The 12,480-nt window shown below is 47.5% G+C and overlaps 3 protein-coding genes across 3 annotated transcripts in view; 1 reads left to right on the plus strand and 2 right to left on the minus strand.

Moving 5' to 3' along the window:
- The window catches only part of LOC137524058 (cytoplasmic phosphatidylinositol transfer protein 1-like), a 166,491-nt gene that overhangs the window by 64,120 nt on the left and 89,891 nt on the right, over positions 1-12,480 (plus strand). The window lies entirely within an intron of this gene.
- Positions 939-3,333, minus strand: LOC137524057 (E3 ubiquitin/ISG15 ligase TRIM25-like). Its single transcript, XM_068243496.1, has one exon. It carries the CDS (start codon positions 3,322-3,324, stop codon positions 1,288-1,290), a length of 2,037 nt encoding a protein of 678 aa, XP_068099597.1. The 5' UTR covers positions 3,325-3,333; the 3' UTR covers positions 939-1,287.
- The window catches only part of LOC137525289 (E3 ubiquitin/ISG15 ligase TRIM25-like), a 36,154-nt gene continuing 35,223 nt past the window's right edge, over positions 11,550-12,480 (minus strand). Inside the window, exon 3 of the mRNA XM_068246344.1 lies at positions 11,550-12,264. Within this exon, the coding sequence (XP_068102445.1) occupies positions 11,550-12,264 (715 nt within the window). The remainder of the gene's footprint in view (positions 12,265-12,480) is intronic.

Below are 12,480 nucleotides of genomic sequence, written 5' to 3' on the forward strand. Positions count from 1 at the left end.
TAGAAAAGGCTGCAGTAAGACAGACCACATTAGAACAGGTATAGGAACTTACAGGATAGAATAAATAAGGCTGACATTTTTGTTACAGAGTCTCTTTAAGATATTCCACAGTTTTATTGTATGTTTAAATCTACTTTTTAAGTTTTTACTGTTTTATTGTTTGTGCTCAATGGCACATTCATTGCAGTATGCCAGAGCTAAAATCTACGAACTATTGACCCTCTTTATCTCTTTCCTGCTCTCGAGGAAAGTGTTTTATAGTTGGAATTTCTTATCAGTGAGGGTCACACTGTAATCATTTCCTGTCTGAGTCAGGACTGAGTCAGCCACTTACATACCTGATATTTAACTCTTTCAGGCAGAGAAAGTAAAAAAGTAACACAGCATAGGTATTTGTGTGCTAGGCACTGTACATACACGTCTATTTCATTATGTCACTTCGGTTGTCCTTTATGCTTTGTGGCTATAGCATGTAGGAATAGCCATAGCAACAGCAGGAGCGTAGTGATAGCCATAGCAACAGCAAAGGTGTAGTAATAGCCATAGCAACAGCAAAGGTGTAGTAATAGCCATAGCAACAGCAGGGGTAGAGTAATAGCCATAGCAACAGCAGGGGTAGAGTAATAGCCATAGCAACAGCAGGGGTAGAGTAATAGCCATAGCAACACAACAGCAGGGGAATAGCAAGCCATAGAAACAGCAGGGGCATAGCAAAAGTCCTTACAACAGCAGGGTCACAGTAATAGCCATAGCAACAGCAGGGGCGTAGCAATAGCCATAGCAACAGCAGAGGTGTAGCAATAGCCATAGCAACAACAGGGGTGTAGCAATAACCATAGCAACAACAGGGGTGTAGCAATAGCCATAGCAACAGTAGCTGAGAAACAAAAGCCACAGCAATTGTGGTGACATAGGCATAGCCATACTAAACACGATACTGAATTTTCAAAAATACACAATTTTTATGGGATGAGCAGGTACAATTTGAAAACTTAAAATGAATCCAAAATATAGGAAAACGATATAGGAATAATGAGTTTCATGTGACATGCTTCTTATCACAGGCGGCTCATCACTGGGAGTAATACAGAGTATAGAGATTATTATCAGTGACAGATATACAGATACAATTATAATCATGTGACAATAAATGAGGATTTCAGGATATGATGATTCAGGACAGAAACCAGGAATTGTCCCTGGAAATCACAGACAGCTAGTAATTAGTGGCAGGACAATCAGCCAATCACAATCCTCTCCCTGTGATGTCACCAGTGGGCGGAGCTCTCACACCCCCTGACTCCTCCCAGATATCTTTATGCAACCTTTCCATACACATAACACAGCATGGAGGGGCTCAGTGAAGGTGGCAGTGAAGGTGCGGAGGTGTCTGATGGGGTCACACAGGGCATAAAAGGAGATCTGCCCGGCCTCATAATCCAGATCTATCCTGAATCTATCACTGGGGATCCTATCAGGTAACTGGATCTCTTTCCTGTCATGTCTCACGGAGCACTGAATATACCCCCCGCCCAAACCCCAGGACTTGTTATTATCTCCAATCAGTGACTGATCTCCCCTCCTGGCCATACTGGGGTAACACATCCCGACTCTCCAGCATAATGATCCCCCAACATCCACTTCCCAGTAATGTCTCCCTGAGGAGAAACTCCGGCTGCTCAACACCTGATAATGCTGAAATCTCTCTGCTGTGTCTGGGCGGTTCTGCCGTGGTGACCAGGATGCAGTTTTCCTGTCATCTGATATATGTAGATTATCACCAGCTGTGGTTACATCCAGTAATATGTCTGCATACACTGGCAGCCTTGATGTTTGCTGTGCAGCCCCAATATGTGTCCTCCCAACCTGGCGCTGTGTGTGTTGTGCGGTGGGGGAGGGCTGGGGGCGTGGCCTGGATAGTTCAGCAGTGATGGGAACTTTGTCCTCTGTACTGGAATGTGGATAGGCCTGTGTGTGTTGTGCGGTGGGGGTGGGGAGGGGACGTGGCCTGGGGAGTTTAGCAGTGATGGGAACATTGTCCTCTGTACTGGAATGTGGATAGGCCTGTGTGTGTTGTGCGGTGGGGGAGGAGTGGGGGCGTGGCCTGGATAGTGGGGGCATGGCCTGTGTGTGTTGTGCGGTGGGGGTGGGGGTGGGGTGGGGGCATGGCCTGGATAGTTCAGCAGTGATGAGAACTTTGTCCTCTGTACTGGAATGTGGATAGGCCTGTGTGTGTTGTGCGGTGGGGGTGGGTTGAGGGCGTGGCCTGGATAGTGGGGGCGTGGCCTGTGTGTCTGTATGTTTCTGCACAATTACCCCAGACATGATATCAGCTAGTCCCGTGTGTAATGTGTGTGAGATGCCGGCCACATCCAGATCCTCTCCATCATGGAGCTGCTTATCATGTCTGTCCTCCGTGTCACACAAGTCACCTGTGTCTGATTCCTGTAAGACAGTCAGTGGATCAGTCATGTGACACAGCTCCTCAATGTGACGCATCTTCCTGGACAGCTCCGCCTTTTTTATCTCCAGCTGCCTGATGATGTCATTATAGGATTGTGACATCATCTCTGCCTGCCTCATGATGTCACTCAGGACTCTCTTCTCCAGTTCCTCCAGCCGTCTCCTGAGGTCTCTAAACAGGGCAGTGACTCTCTCTGTCTCACCATCTGCTTTTTCTTGTGCTTTTCTCCTGCGTTCCTCCAGACTCTGGACTCTTTTCTCAGCCTCCTTTGTCTCTGCCATCAGTTTCTGCAGATCATTTCTCAGCTTCTTCTTCTTCTTCTCAGAGGCCTCCTGTAGTGTCTCCACCTGGTGTCCCCGATGTTCTCCAGCCAGAGTGCAGGTTACACAGACACAGGAGGCATCCTCAGTGCAGTAATACTCCAGGATCTTCTTATGGACGGAGCATTTCCTGGTCTCCGGGGAGGTGGTGGGGGCACATAAGACGTGTTCTGGTGCCTTGCTGTGGACTCTCAGGTGTTTTTCACACAGAGAAGCGTCACACATCAGACAGGACATAACAGCAGGTACAGGAGAGTCCACACAGTAAGTACAATGGACTCCGGCCTCCTCCTGATCTGGAGTAGTCAGGAAACGCCCTGCTATGTTCCTCAGAGCAATGTTCCTGTGTAATCCAGGCCGCTCCTTGTACTTCTCTCTACATTCAGGACAGGAATAACCTGCAGACCCCTCCTGTGAGTCCAGCACACGATCAATACAGACTCGGCAGAAGTTGTGACCACATCTCAGCATTACAGGATCTGTATAAATGTCCAGACAGACGGGACTCTCCAGCTCCTCGCTCAGATCAGCAGACGCCATCGCTGGCAGCAGGACAGGAAACAAAGTCCAAAGTCTCTGATTCTTGGTATCTAGTAAAATCAGTAACTTATTACTTTATTTGCCAGGGGAGGGGCAACATCAAAGCTGATTTTTTTAATTATGGTCTAAACTAGGACACAGTCTGCATGGAGTTTGCATATTGTCCTACTATAATAGGCACTTTGGAAAGGATTAGATTGTGAGCTCCTCTGAGGACAGTTAGTGACATGACTATATACTCTGTAATGTGCTGCAGAAGATGTCAGTGCTATATAAATACATAATAATAATATGGTAGGACATTACACTATGACTATGGTAGGATTAGAGTGTGAGCTCCTCTGAGGACAGCCTGTGACATGACTATGTACTCTGTAAAGTGCTGCAGAAGATGTCAGTGCTATATAAATACATAATAATAATATGGTAGGACATTAGACTATGACTATGGTAGGATTAGAGTGTGAGCTCCTCTGAGGACAGTCAGTGACATGACTATGTACTCTGTAAAGTGCTGCAGAAGATGTCAGCGCTATATAAATACATAATAATAATATAGTAGGACATTACACTATGACTGAGGATGAAGTAAAGAGGCCCTGTAGTGACATATATTAGAATGCAATAAAGAGGTCCTGTAGTGACATATAGCAGAATGCAGTAAAGAGGCCCTGTAGTGACATATAGCAGGATGCAGTAAAGAGGCCCTAAAGTGACATATAGCAGGATACAGTAAAGAGGCCCTGTAGTGACATATAGCAGGATGCAGTAAAGAGGCCCTAAAGTGACATATAGCAGGATACAGTAAAGAGGCCCTGTAGTGACATATAGCAGAATGCAGTAAAGAGGCCCTGTAGTGACATATAGCAGGATGCAGTAAAGAGGCCCTAAAGTGACATATAGCAGGATACAGTAAAGAGGCCCTGTAGTGACATATAGCAGAATGCAGTAAAGAGTCCCTGTAGTGACATATAGCAGAACGCAGTAAAGGGCCCTGTAGGGACATATAGCAGAATGCAGTAAAGAGGCCCTGTAGGGACATATAGCAGAATGCAGTAAAGAGGCCCTGTAGTGACATATAGCAGAATGCAGTAAAGAGGCCCTGTAGTGACATATAGCAGAATGCAGTAAAGAGGCCCTGTAGTGACATATAGCAGAATGCAGTAAAGAGGCCCTGTAGTGACATATAGCAGCATGTAGTAAAGAGGTCCTGTAGTAACATATAGCAGCATGCAGTAAAGAGGCCCTGTAGTGACATATAGCAGAATGCAGTAAAGAGGCCCTGTAGTGACATATAGCAGGATGCAGTAAAGAGGCCCTGTAGTGACATATATTAGAATGCAGTAAAGAGGTCCTGTAGTGACATATAGCAGAATGCAGCAAAGAGGCCCTGTAATGACCTATAGCAGAATGCAGTAAAGAGGCCCTGTGGCGAACATTACGGAAAGTCGTGTGCGTAATTGCCAACAATTTTCGTATGGCCCAGCACCATCACTGTCAGTGCTGTGTAACTGTACACTAAATGCCTTTCCTTTCTCTTTCCCCCTCTCTGAGAGCATTGCAGAGAGTACAGTAACCTTCCCCCACATCCTGTGTCAGGTCAGCAAGGAGTTTCACGTCTGGCTGACCCCCTGCCGAGGACCATTTCCTGCTTCAGCTTTCCCCCAAAAGAAAGCCAGCTCGAACCAGTAAGATAAGACAATTCCCTCCAAAATCATAGACTCAAACAAAGAGGACTGTTATGTATTAATAATTCAAAATGGGTTTGGCACAGAAAGACAACAAACACATTTTCTGATACCTAGAAATCAGTACTATCATTCACCTGAACTACAAATTTCTAGCTGTCAGGAATCCATAGGAAAACCACTTTATCCGGCCTGCGTAGAGCGCATGCGATAGAATAGGCACGAGTAGCCTCGTTTGATACAGGGTCGCAAGCCGCTTATGAATATGGCCTTGGATGTGCGATGCGCCAGTCTGGGGCGGAGTTACACAGATTATTAATAATTGGTAAATTTTCTTGCTCTGAGTCTGGGGGCGGTAACCTGCTGATTAGGAGGTAATCCCGCCTGAAACACACCTACTTTCCAGGTAGTGACAGCCCAAAACTCAGGTCAGTCAAAAGTGGTTGTGAGGGACCCCTCCCTCAGTTCTCCAAATTTCATCGACCAGGAAAGTCCAGGCATGAGTTCCAAGGAGAACCGCCGCATGCTGTGCTCAAGGACTCTTCACCTTAATGCCTACTTTTAAACTGGACTCTGTTCTTCATTCTCCAAATGGACTATCAGCCATAAATAAGTAAGAATTTTCTGATTTTATTCCCTTTTATTTTTAAGCTTTGTGTGTATATGTTAATTGGTGTATATAACTGTATATAATGCATTTTTGTTATTAAACGTTTTAAAAATCGTTTAGCGGTTATGACCTGTTGCTGAACATACACAATCGTACCTATTCTCCTGAACTCGCTACCCTGTGTTTAATAGAAGTATACATTTATAACCCGTATGCGTGAATCCGGCTCAGATAGTCAGATCTGACCCAGATTCCTGCATACCGCAAAGGGTTAATAGAGCATTCTAGAAGTCCTAGTATAATTACAGTAGCGGGCTGTGTAACTCGCTTGGTGGCAGATCTTTGAATTGTATCTGTGAGGTGAACCTGTTGGCATCCGAACGCTCCTTCCGCGAGTCGGTTCATCAACTGCGAACGCGGGTTACCCTTCGTGAAGAACAAAATGACCGTGTGAGAGGATTTCTGGCGCTGATCGATTGACCCCACCCGCAGACCGGCCTTGTGGTCTGTGACATTGTTTGGCAGCTTATTGGGATTTATGTATGTTCAGAACATCAACGGCAACGTTATTTGATTAACGTGCCAGAACACATCAAAATCTGTGGTCGATAACCGGTGCATTACCACTTATATAGACTAAACGTATAGCACAGAGTTCCCCCCCCAATCTCTTTTCCTATCCTATCTTTTATTTGGCAAAAATGGCTGCAGCAAGATACAAGAAAATGTCAGTGGCAGACCTAGTGAACTTGTGTGAGGAAAAAGGCATTGGGACTTATAGAAAAAAGAAAGCGCAATTGGTCGAGGACTTGTTGCGACTGGATACCCAGCCGGAGCAGATGCTGGGAGAGCACACTCCTGGTTCAGATGGTGCTGTAACTGGGGCAGAGGAAAGTGAGCGGTTGGAGCACAGTAACCCACTTCCAGACCCAGAGGAAAACGGAACCGCGTCTGAACCGATCGCTTTAAATGCTGAGGCGCATGGTAGCCGGCAGGAGCCCGCCCATGCCAACCGTTCCTATGTTGATGAGGCTGGAATGCAGCATGCTTTACAAAGACTGTTGGATACAAATCCTGAGCTGTACCTGCAGATTGTCAGAGAAAACACTGACAGAGCGGAACGAGACGCTGACCGCTCAGAACGCCGGGAGCAGGCGGAACGGGAAGCCTCAGAACGCCAGGCGGAACGGGAAGCCTCAGAACGCCGATGGCTTGCTGAGAAAGAGGCGGCAGAGAGAGAATCCTCCCGCCGACACGACCTTGAAATGGCCAAACTGCGAGGGCAAGGCCAAAATCCCTCACAAAGTGCTCCGGAACCCCGGCCCACAGCAGGCCCGTTTGGGACTCCAAAGTTTAAATTCCCAGAAATGGAGAAGAGAACCGACCCGGACACTTATTTACACTCCTTTGAAAAGACTTGTCGTCAGCATCATCTGCCCCAGGAGCAGTGGGCGAGATATCTGACACCCAACTTGCGGGGCAAAGCGCTTGAGGCGTTTGTGGACTTACCCGCTGAGAAAGACAATGACTATGAGGCGATAAAAGCTGCAATTATCGCCAAATACCAGTTGACCCCAGAGGTCTATCGCAAAAAGTTTCGCTCCCTGCAGAAAGGCCACACCGACTCTTACACCGACCTGGAGAGTCGCCTGCTGACCGTGTTCAGGCAGTGGTCGCGGGGCCTTAAAAAAGACTCTCACCAAGGTCTGGAGGACCTCATTGTGCAGGAGCAGTTGCTGAACTGCTGCACTCCAGATGTCCGGCAGTTTGTCCTGGAGCGGAAGCCCGGATCCGCCAAAGCTGCCGCAGAACTTGCAGACACTTTTGTGGCCACCCATGTGCCGGACAGCCGCAAACCTCCAGCCCAGAGCTGGAAAAGGGGGAGACCTGCGCAACCTAGCTCTCCTCCCCCTGCTAACCGTGGGAATCGGGTCCCACAGCCACAGAGGCCGGATGCTGCACCTGCTACTCATCCGCCTGAGGCCACATATATTCCGAAGTGTTACCACTGTGGACAGCGAGGACACCTCAAGTCTGCCTGCCCCGAGGTGAGGACGCCGTCTCCAGAGCCTAGCACAGAATCGGCTAGCACATCCTCTACTGCCTAGGTTCTCAACGTGTGGTACGCGTACCCCAGGGGGTACTTCTGTTGGTTGAAGGGGGTACTCTGGTTTGATGTACTTAACCAAAAATAACAAATTTAGAGTTGTAGAAAATGAAAAATCTTATTTAAACAACATCAAATTAGTATTTTATCTAATTAAAAGCAATTGTAAATGCTTTGAAAGTGTGTAGAACCAATTACCATGTACTACGATTAAATATATATTTGTCAAGGGGTACTTGTGATAATGTTTACTATGCTAGGGGGTACTTGGTGAGTACAGGGTTTTAAAATGGGTACATATCAATAAAATGTTGAGAAACACTGCTCTACTGCACACGCCTACCTCGTCATGGGAGCAGAAAATCCTCGACTTTCCGGAAATCATCAAGTCGTGGAAGTTAACGACCAGATCGCTGTTGGTTTCCGCGACACAGGTGCAGAGCTTACCTTGGTTCGCTCTCATCTTGTAGCCAGGGAGAATTTCCTGCCTAATGAGCGTGTCACACTTGTGGGAGTTGGTGGCGCACACGCACGCATCGCCAAAGCTCGTGTTGTTCTCAATTGGGGAAGGGGACGCCAGACAAAAGTTGTGGGGGTGACAGATGACATCCCAGTGCCTGTGCTGTTGGGCACCGATCTTGGCACCCTACGATCCTTTTATGAACCTGTGATCAACACCCCGGATTGCCAGTCTGGACCCACTCAGGTACTGTACAAGCTTGGGGTGGGACAGAGGGAGGCAGCCAGGGTAATGGTACCTAGCCCTCCTAGGGAAGGAGGCAAGGAAGAGGTACCTGCTTCTAGTGGACAGCTGTCTAATCACGGTTTGTCTGATTCTAAACCTGTCACTGCTGTTCCAGATACATGTGTACATGATGTGAAAAATGAACGTAACTGTGATGTTAATGTTGTACCAGATGTTGCTAATAGATTTCATGCTGAATCTCACAGTGCTAAAAATGATGTATGTTTAAATGTGACAGTCTCTAATCTAAGAGGTAACAGTCTTGTTTTGCCTGGGTCATATCCGTGCAGGGCAGTGGAAGCAGGCCAGGTGTCAGAGCAGGCAGCTGGGGGCCTAGACCTCCCCTCCTGCTATGACAGCCAGAGTGCTCCACCATTGCCTGCTGTTAACAAACAGCTGGTGGAGACAGGCCGTGCCTTCCCTGTCTCACCCTTGCATGTCTTGCCCTTGCAGAAGCAACCCAGTGCAAAACTGCCCAGAGGTCCACCCTCTGTCCTTCCTGGAGAAGGGGCAAGAATCGCCACCCAGGTGAAGGCTAATTCGTTTTTTAAAATTTGCTCTAATGTCCACCTAGGTTGTGCTGACCAAAATGTTGTGCCAAGGTGTAGTCAGTTAGAGCAGTGGCATGCCACGCTGCTTCCAGATTCGCAGGCTGACACCCGAGAGTCAGGAAGTGACCCGGATGTCAGCCAACGACTCTCTCCCTTACAGGAAGTGCTACACAAACCCAGCCAAGCCTTTAGAGGTAAGCCTGTTGGTGTGCATCGCACCGTCCGCAAAGCGGACACTGGGACACACCGGACCATGAGGCCTTATGCTTCTGGTGAGTTGTCCAAAGTGCAGTCAGATAAGAAGTCGAGAACTCGTTCAGTCGCTAAGCGGCGCGTAGAGCAGGTCTGGCAGACCCACTCTGTGCGCCCAACTGGTAGGGGAGAGATGTGGCGAACATTACGGAAAGTCGTGTGCGTAATCGCCAACGATTTTCGTATGGCCCAGCACTATCACTGTCAGTGCTGTGTAACTGTACACTAAATGCCTTTCCTTTCTCTTTTCCCCCCTCTGAGAGCATTGCAGAGAGTACAGTAACCTTCCCCCACATCCTGTGTCAGGTCAGCAAGGAGTTTCACGCCTGGCTGACCCCCTGCCGAGGACCATTTCCTGCTTCAGCTTTCCCCCAAAAGAAAGCCAGCTCGAACCAGTAAGATAAGACAATTCCCTCCAAAATCATAGACTCAAACAAAGAGGACTGTTATGTATTAATAATTCAAAATGGGTTTGGCACAGAAAGACAACAAACACATTTTCTGATACCTAGAAATCAGTACTATCATTCACCTGAACTACAAATTTCTAGCTGTCAGGAATCCATAGGAAAACCACTTTATCCGGCCTGCGTAGAGCGCATGCGATAGAATAGGCACGAGTAGCCTCGTTTGATACAGGGTCGCAAGCCGCTTATGAATATGGCCTTGGATTTGCGATGCGCCAGTCTGGGGCGGAGTTACACAGATTATGAATAATTGGTAAATTTTCTTGCTCTGAGTCTGGGGGCGGCAACCTGCTGATTAGGAGGTAACCCCGCCTGAAACACACCTACTTTCCAGGTAGTGACAGCCCAAAACTCAGGTCAGTCAAAAGTGGTTGCGAGGGACTCCTCCCTCAGTTCTCCAAATTTCATCGACCAGGAAAGTCCAGGCATGAGTTCCAAGGAGAACCGCCGCATGCTGTGCTCAAGGACTCTTCACCTTAATGCCTACTTTTAAACTGGACTCTGTTCTTCATTCTCCAAATGGACTATCAGCCATAACTAAGTAAGAATTTTCTGATTTTATTCCCTTTTATTTTTAAGCTTTGTGTGTATATGTTAATTGGTGTATATAACTGTATGTAATGCATTTTTGTTATTAAACGTTTTAAAAATCGTTTAGCGGTTATGACCTGTTGCTGAACATACACAATCATACCTATTCTCCTGAACTCGCTACCCTGTGTTTAATAGAAGTATACATTTATAACCCGTATGCGAGAACCCGTCCCAGATATAACGATCTGACCCAGGTTCCTGCATACTGCTAAGGGTTAATAGAGCGTTCTCGAAGTGCTAGTATAATTACATTAGCGGGCTGTGTAACTCGCTTGGTGGCAGATCTTTGAATTGTATGTGTGAGGTGAATCCGTTGGCATCCGAACGTTCCCTCCGCGAGTCGGTTCATCAAATTGCGAACGCGGGTTACCCTTCATGATGAACAAAATGACCGTGTGAGAGGATTTCTGACGCTGATCGATTGATTCAATCCGCAGACCGGCCTTGCGGTCTGTGACAGGCCCTTTGTGTTTATAGCATGTAGGAATAGCCATAGCAACAGCAGGGGCATAGTAATAGCCATAGCAACAGCAGGGGCATAGCGATAGCCATAGCAACAGCAGGGGCATAGTAATAGCCATAGCAACAGCAGGGGCATAGCGATAGCCATAGCAATAGCAGGGGCATAGTAATAGCCATAGCAACAGCAGGGGCATAGTAATAGCCATAGTAACAGCAGGTGCATAGTGATAGCCATAGCAACAGCAGGGGCATAGTAATAGCCATAGCAACAGCAGGGGCATAGCGATAGCCATAGTAACAACATAGGCATAGCGACAGCAGGGTCGTTGCAATAGCCATAGCAACAGTGGCTGAGTAACAAAAGCCACAGCAATGGTAGTGACATAGGCATAGCCATACTAAACACAACACTGCTTTTAAAAAATGCACAATTTTTATCAGATGAGCAGGTACAATTTGCAAACTTAAAATCAATCCAAGATATATGAAAACGATATATAGAAATAATTAGTTTCATGTGACATGCTTCTTATCACAGGCAGTACAGTACAAAGTATAGAAATTATTATCAGTTACAGATATACAAATACAACTATAACCATGTGACGATAAATGAGGCTTTCAGGATATAATGATTCAGGCCAGAAACCAGGAAATGTCCCTGGAAATCACAGACAGCTAGTAATTACTGGCAGGACAATCAGCCAATCACAGTCCTCTCCCTGTGATGTCACCAGTGGGCGGAGCTCTCAAACCCCCTGACTCCCCCCACATATCGCTATATAACCATACCAATCTACACCTAACCCAGCATGGAGGGGCTCAGTGAAGGTGGCAGTGAAGGTGTGGAGGTGTCTGATGGGGTCACACAGGGCATAAAAGGAGATCTGCCCGGCCTCATAATCCAGATCTATCCTGACTCTATCACTGCGGATCCCACCAGGTAACCGGATCTCTTTACTGTCATGTCTCACTGAGTACCGATTAAACCATCTCTCCCTGCACACACCCCAGGACTTGTTATTCTCTCCAATCAGTGACTGCTCTCCCCTCCTGGCCATACTGGGGTAACACATCCCAACTATCCAGTTATCTGATCTCCCAACATCCACTTCCCAGTAATGTCGCCCTGAGGAGAAACTCTGGCTGCTCAACACCTGAGGATGATCCTGAAATCTCTCTGCTGTGTCTGGGCGGTTCTGCCTTATATGTGACCGGGATGCAGTTTTCCTGTCATCTGATATATGTAGATCATTAGCAGCTGTGGTTACATCCAGTAATATGTCTGCATACACTGGCAGCCCTGATGTTTGCTGTGCAGCCTCAATATGTGTCCCCCCAGCCTGGCGCTGTGTGTGTTGTGCGGTGGGGTGGAGGCGTGGCCTGGAGAGTTTAGCAGTGATGGGAACTTTGTCCTCTGTACTAGAATGTGGATAGGCCTGTGTGTGTTGTGCGGTGGGGGAGCTGTGGGGGCGTGGCCTGGGGAGTTTAGCAGTGATGGGAACTTTGTCCTCTGTACTAGAATGTGGATAGGCCTGTGTGTGTTGTGCGGTGGGGGAGGGGTGGGGGCGTGGCCTGGATAGTGGGGCGTGGCCAGTGTGTCTGTACGTTTCTGCACAATTACCCCAGACATGATCTCAGCCAGTCCTGTGTGTAATGTGTGTGAGATGCCGGCCACAT

This window comes from Hyperolius riggenbachi, chromosome 7, assembly GCF_040937935.1.
Source record: "Hyperolius riggenbachi isolate aHypRig1 chromosome 7, aHypRig1.pri, whole genome shotgun sequence".
Classification (NCBI taxonomy): Eukaryota; Metazoa; Chordata; class Amphibia; order Anura; family Hyperoliidae; genus Hyperolius; species Hyperolius riggenbachi.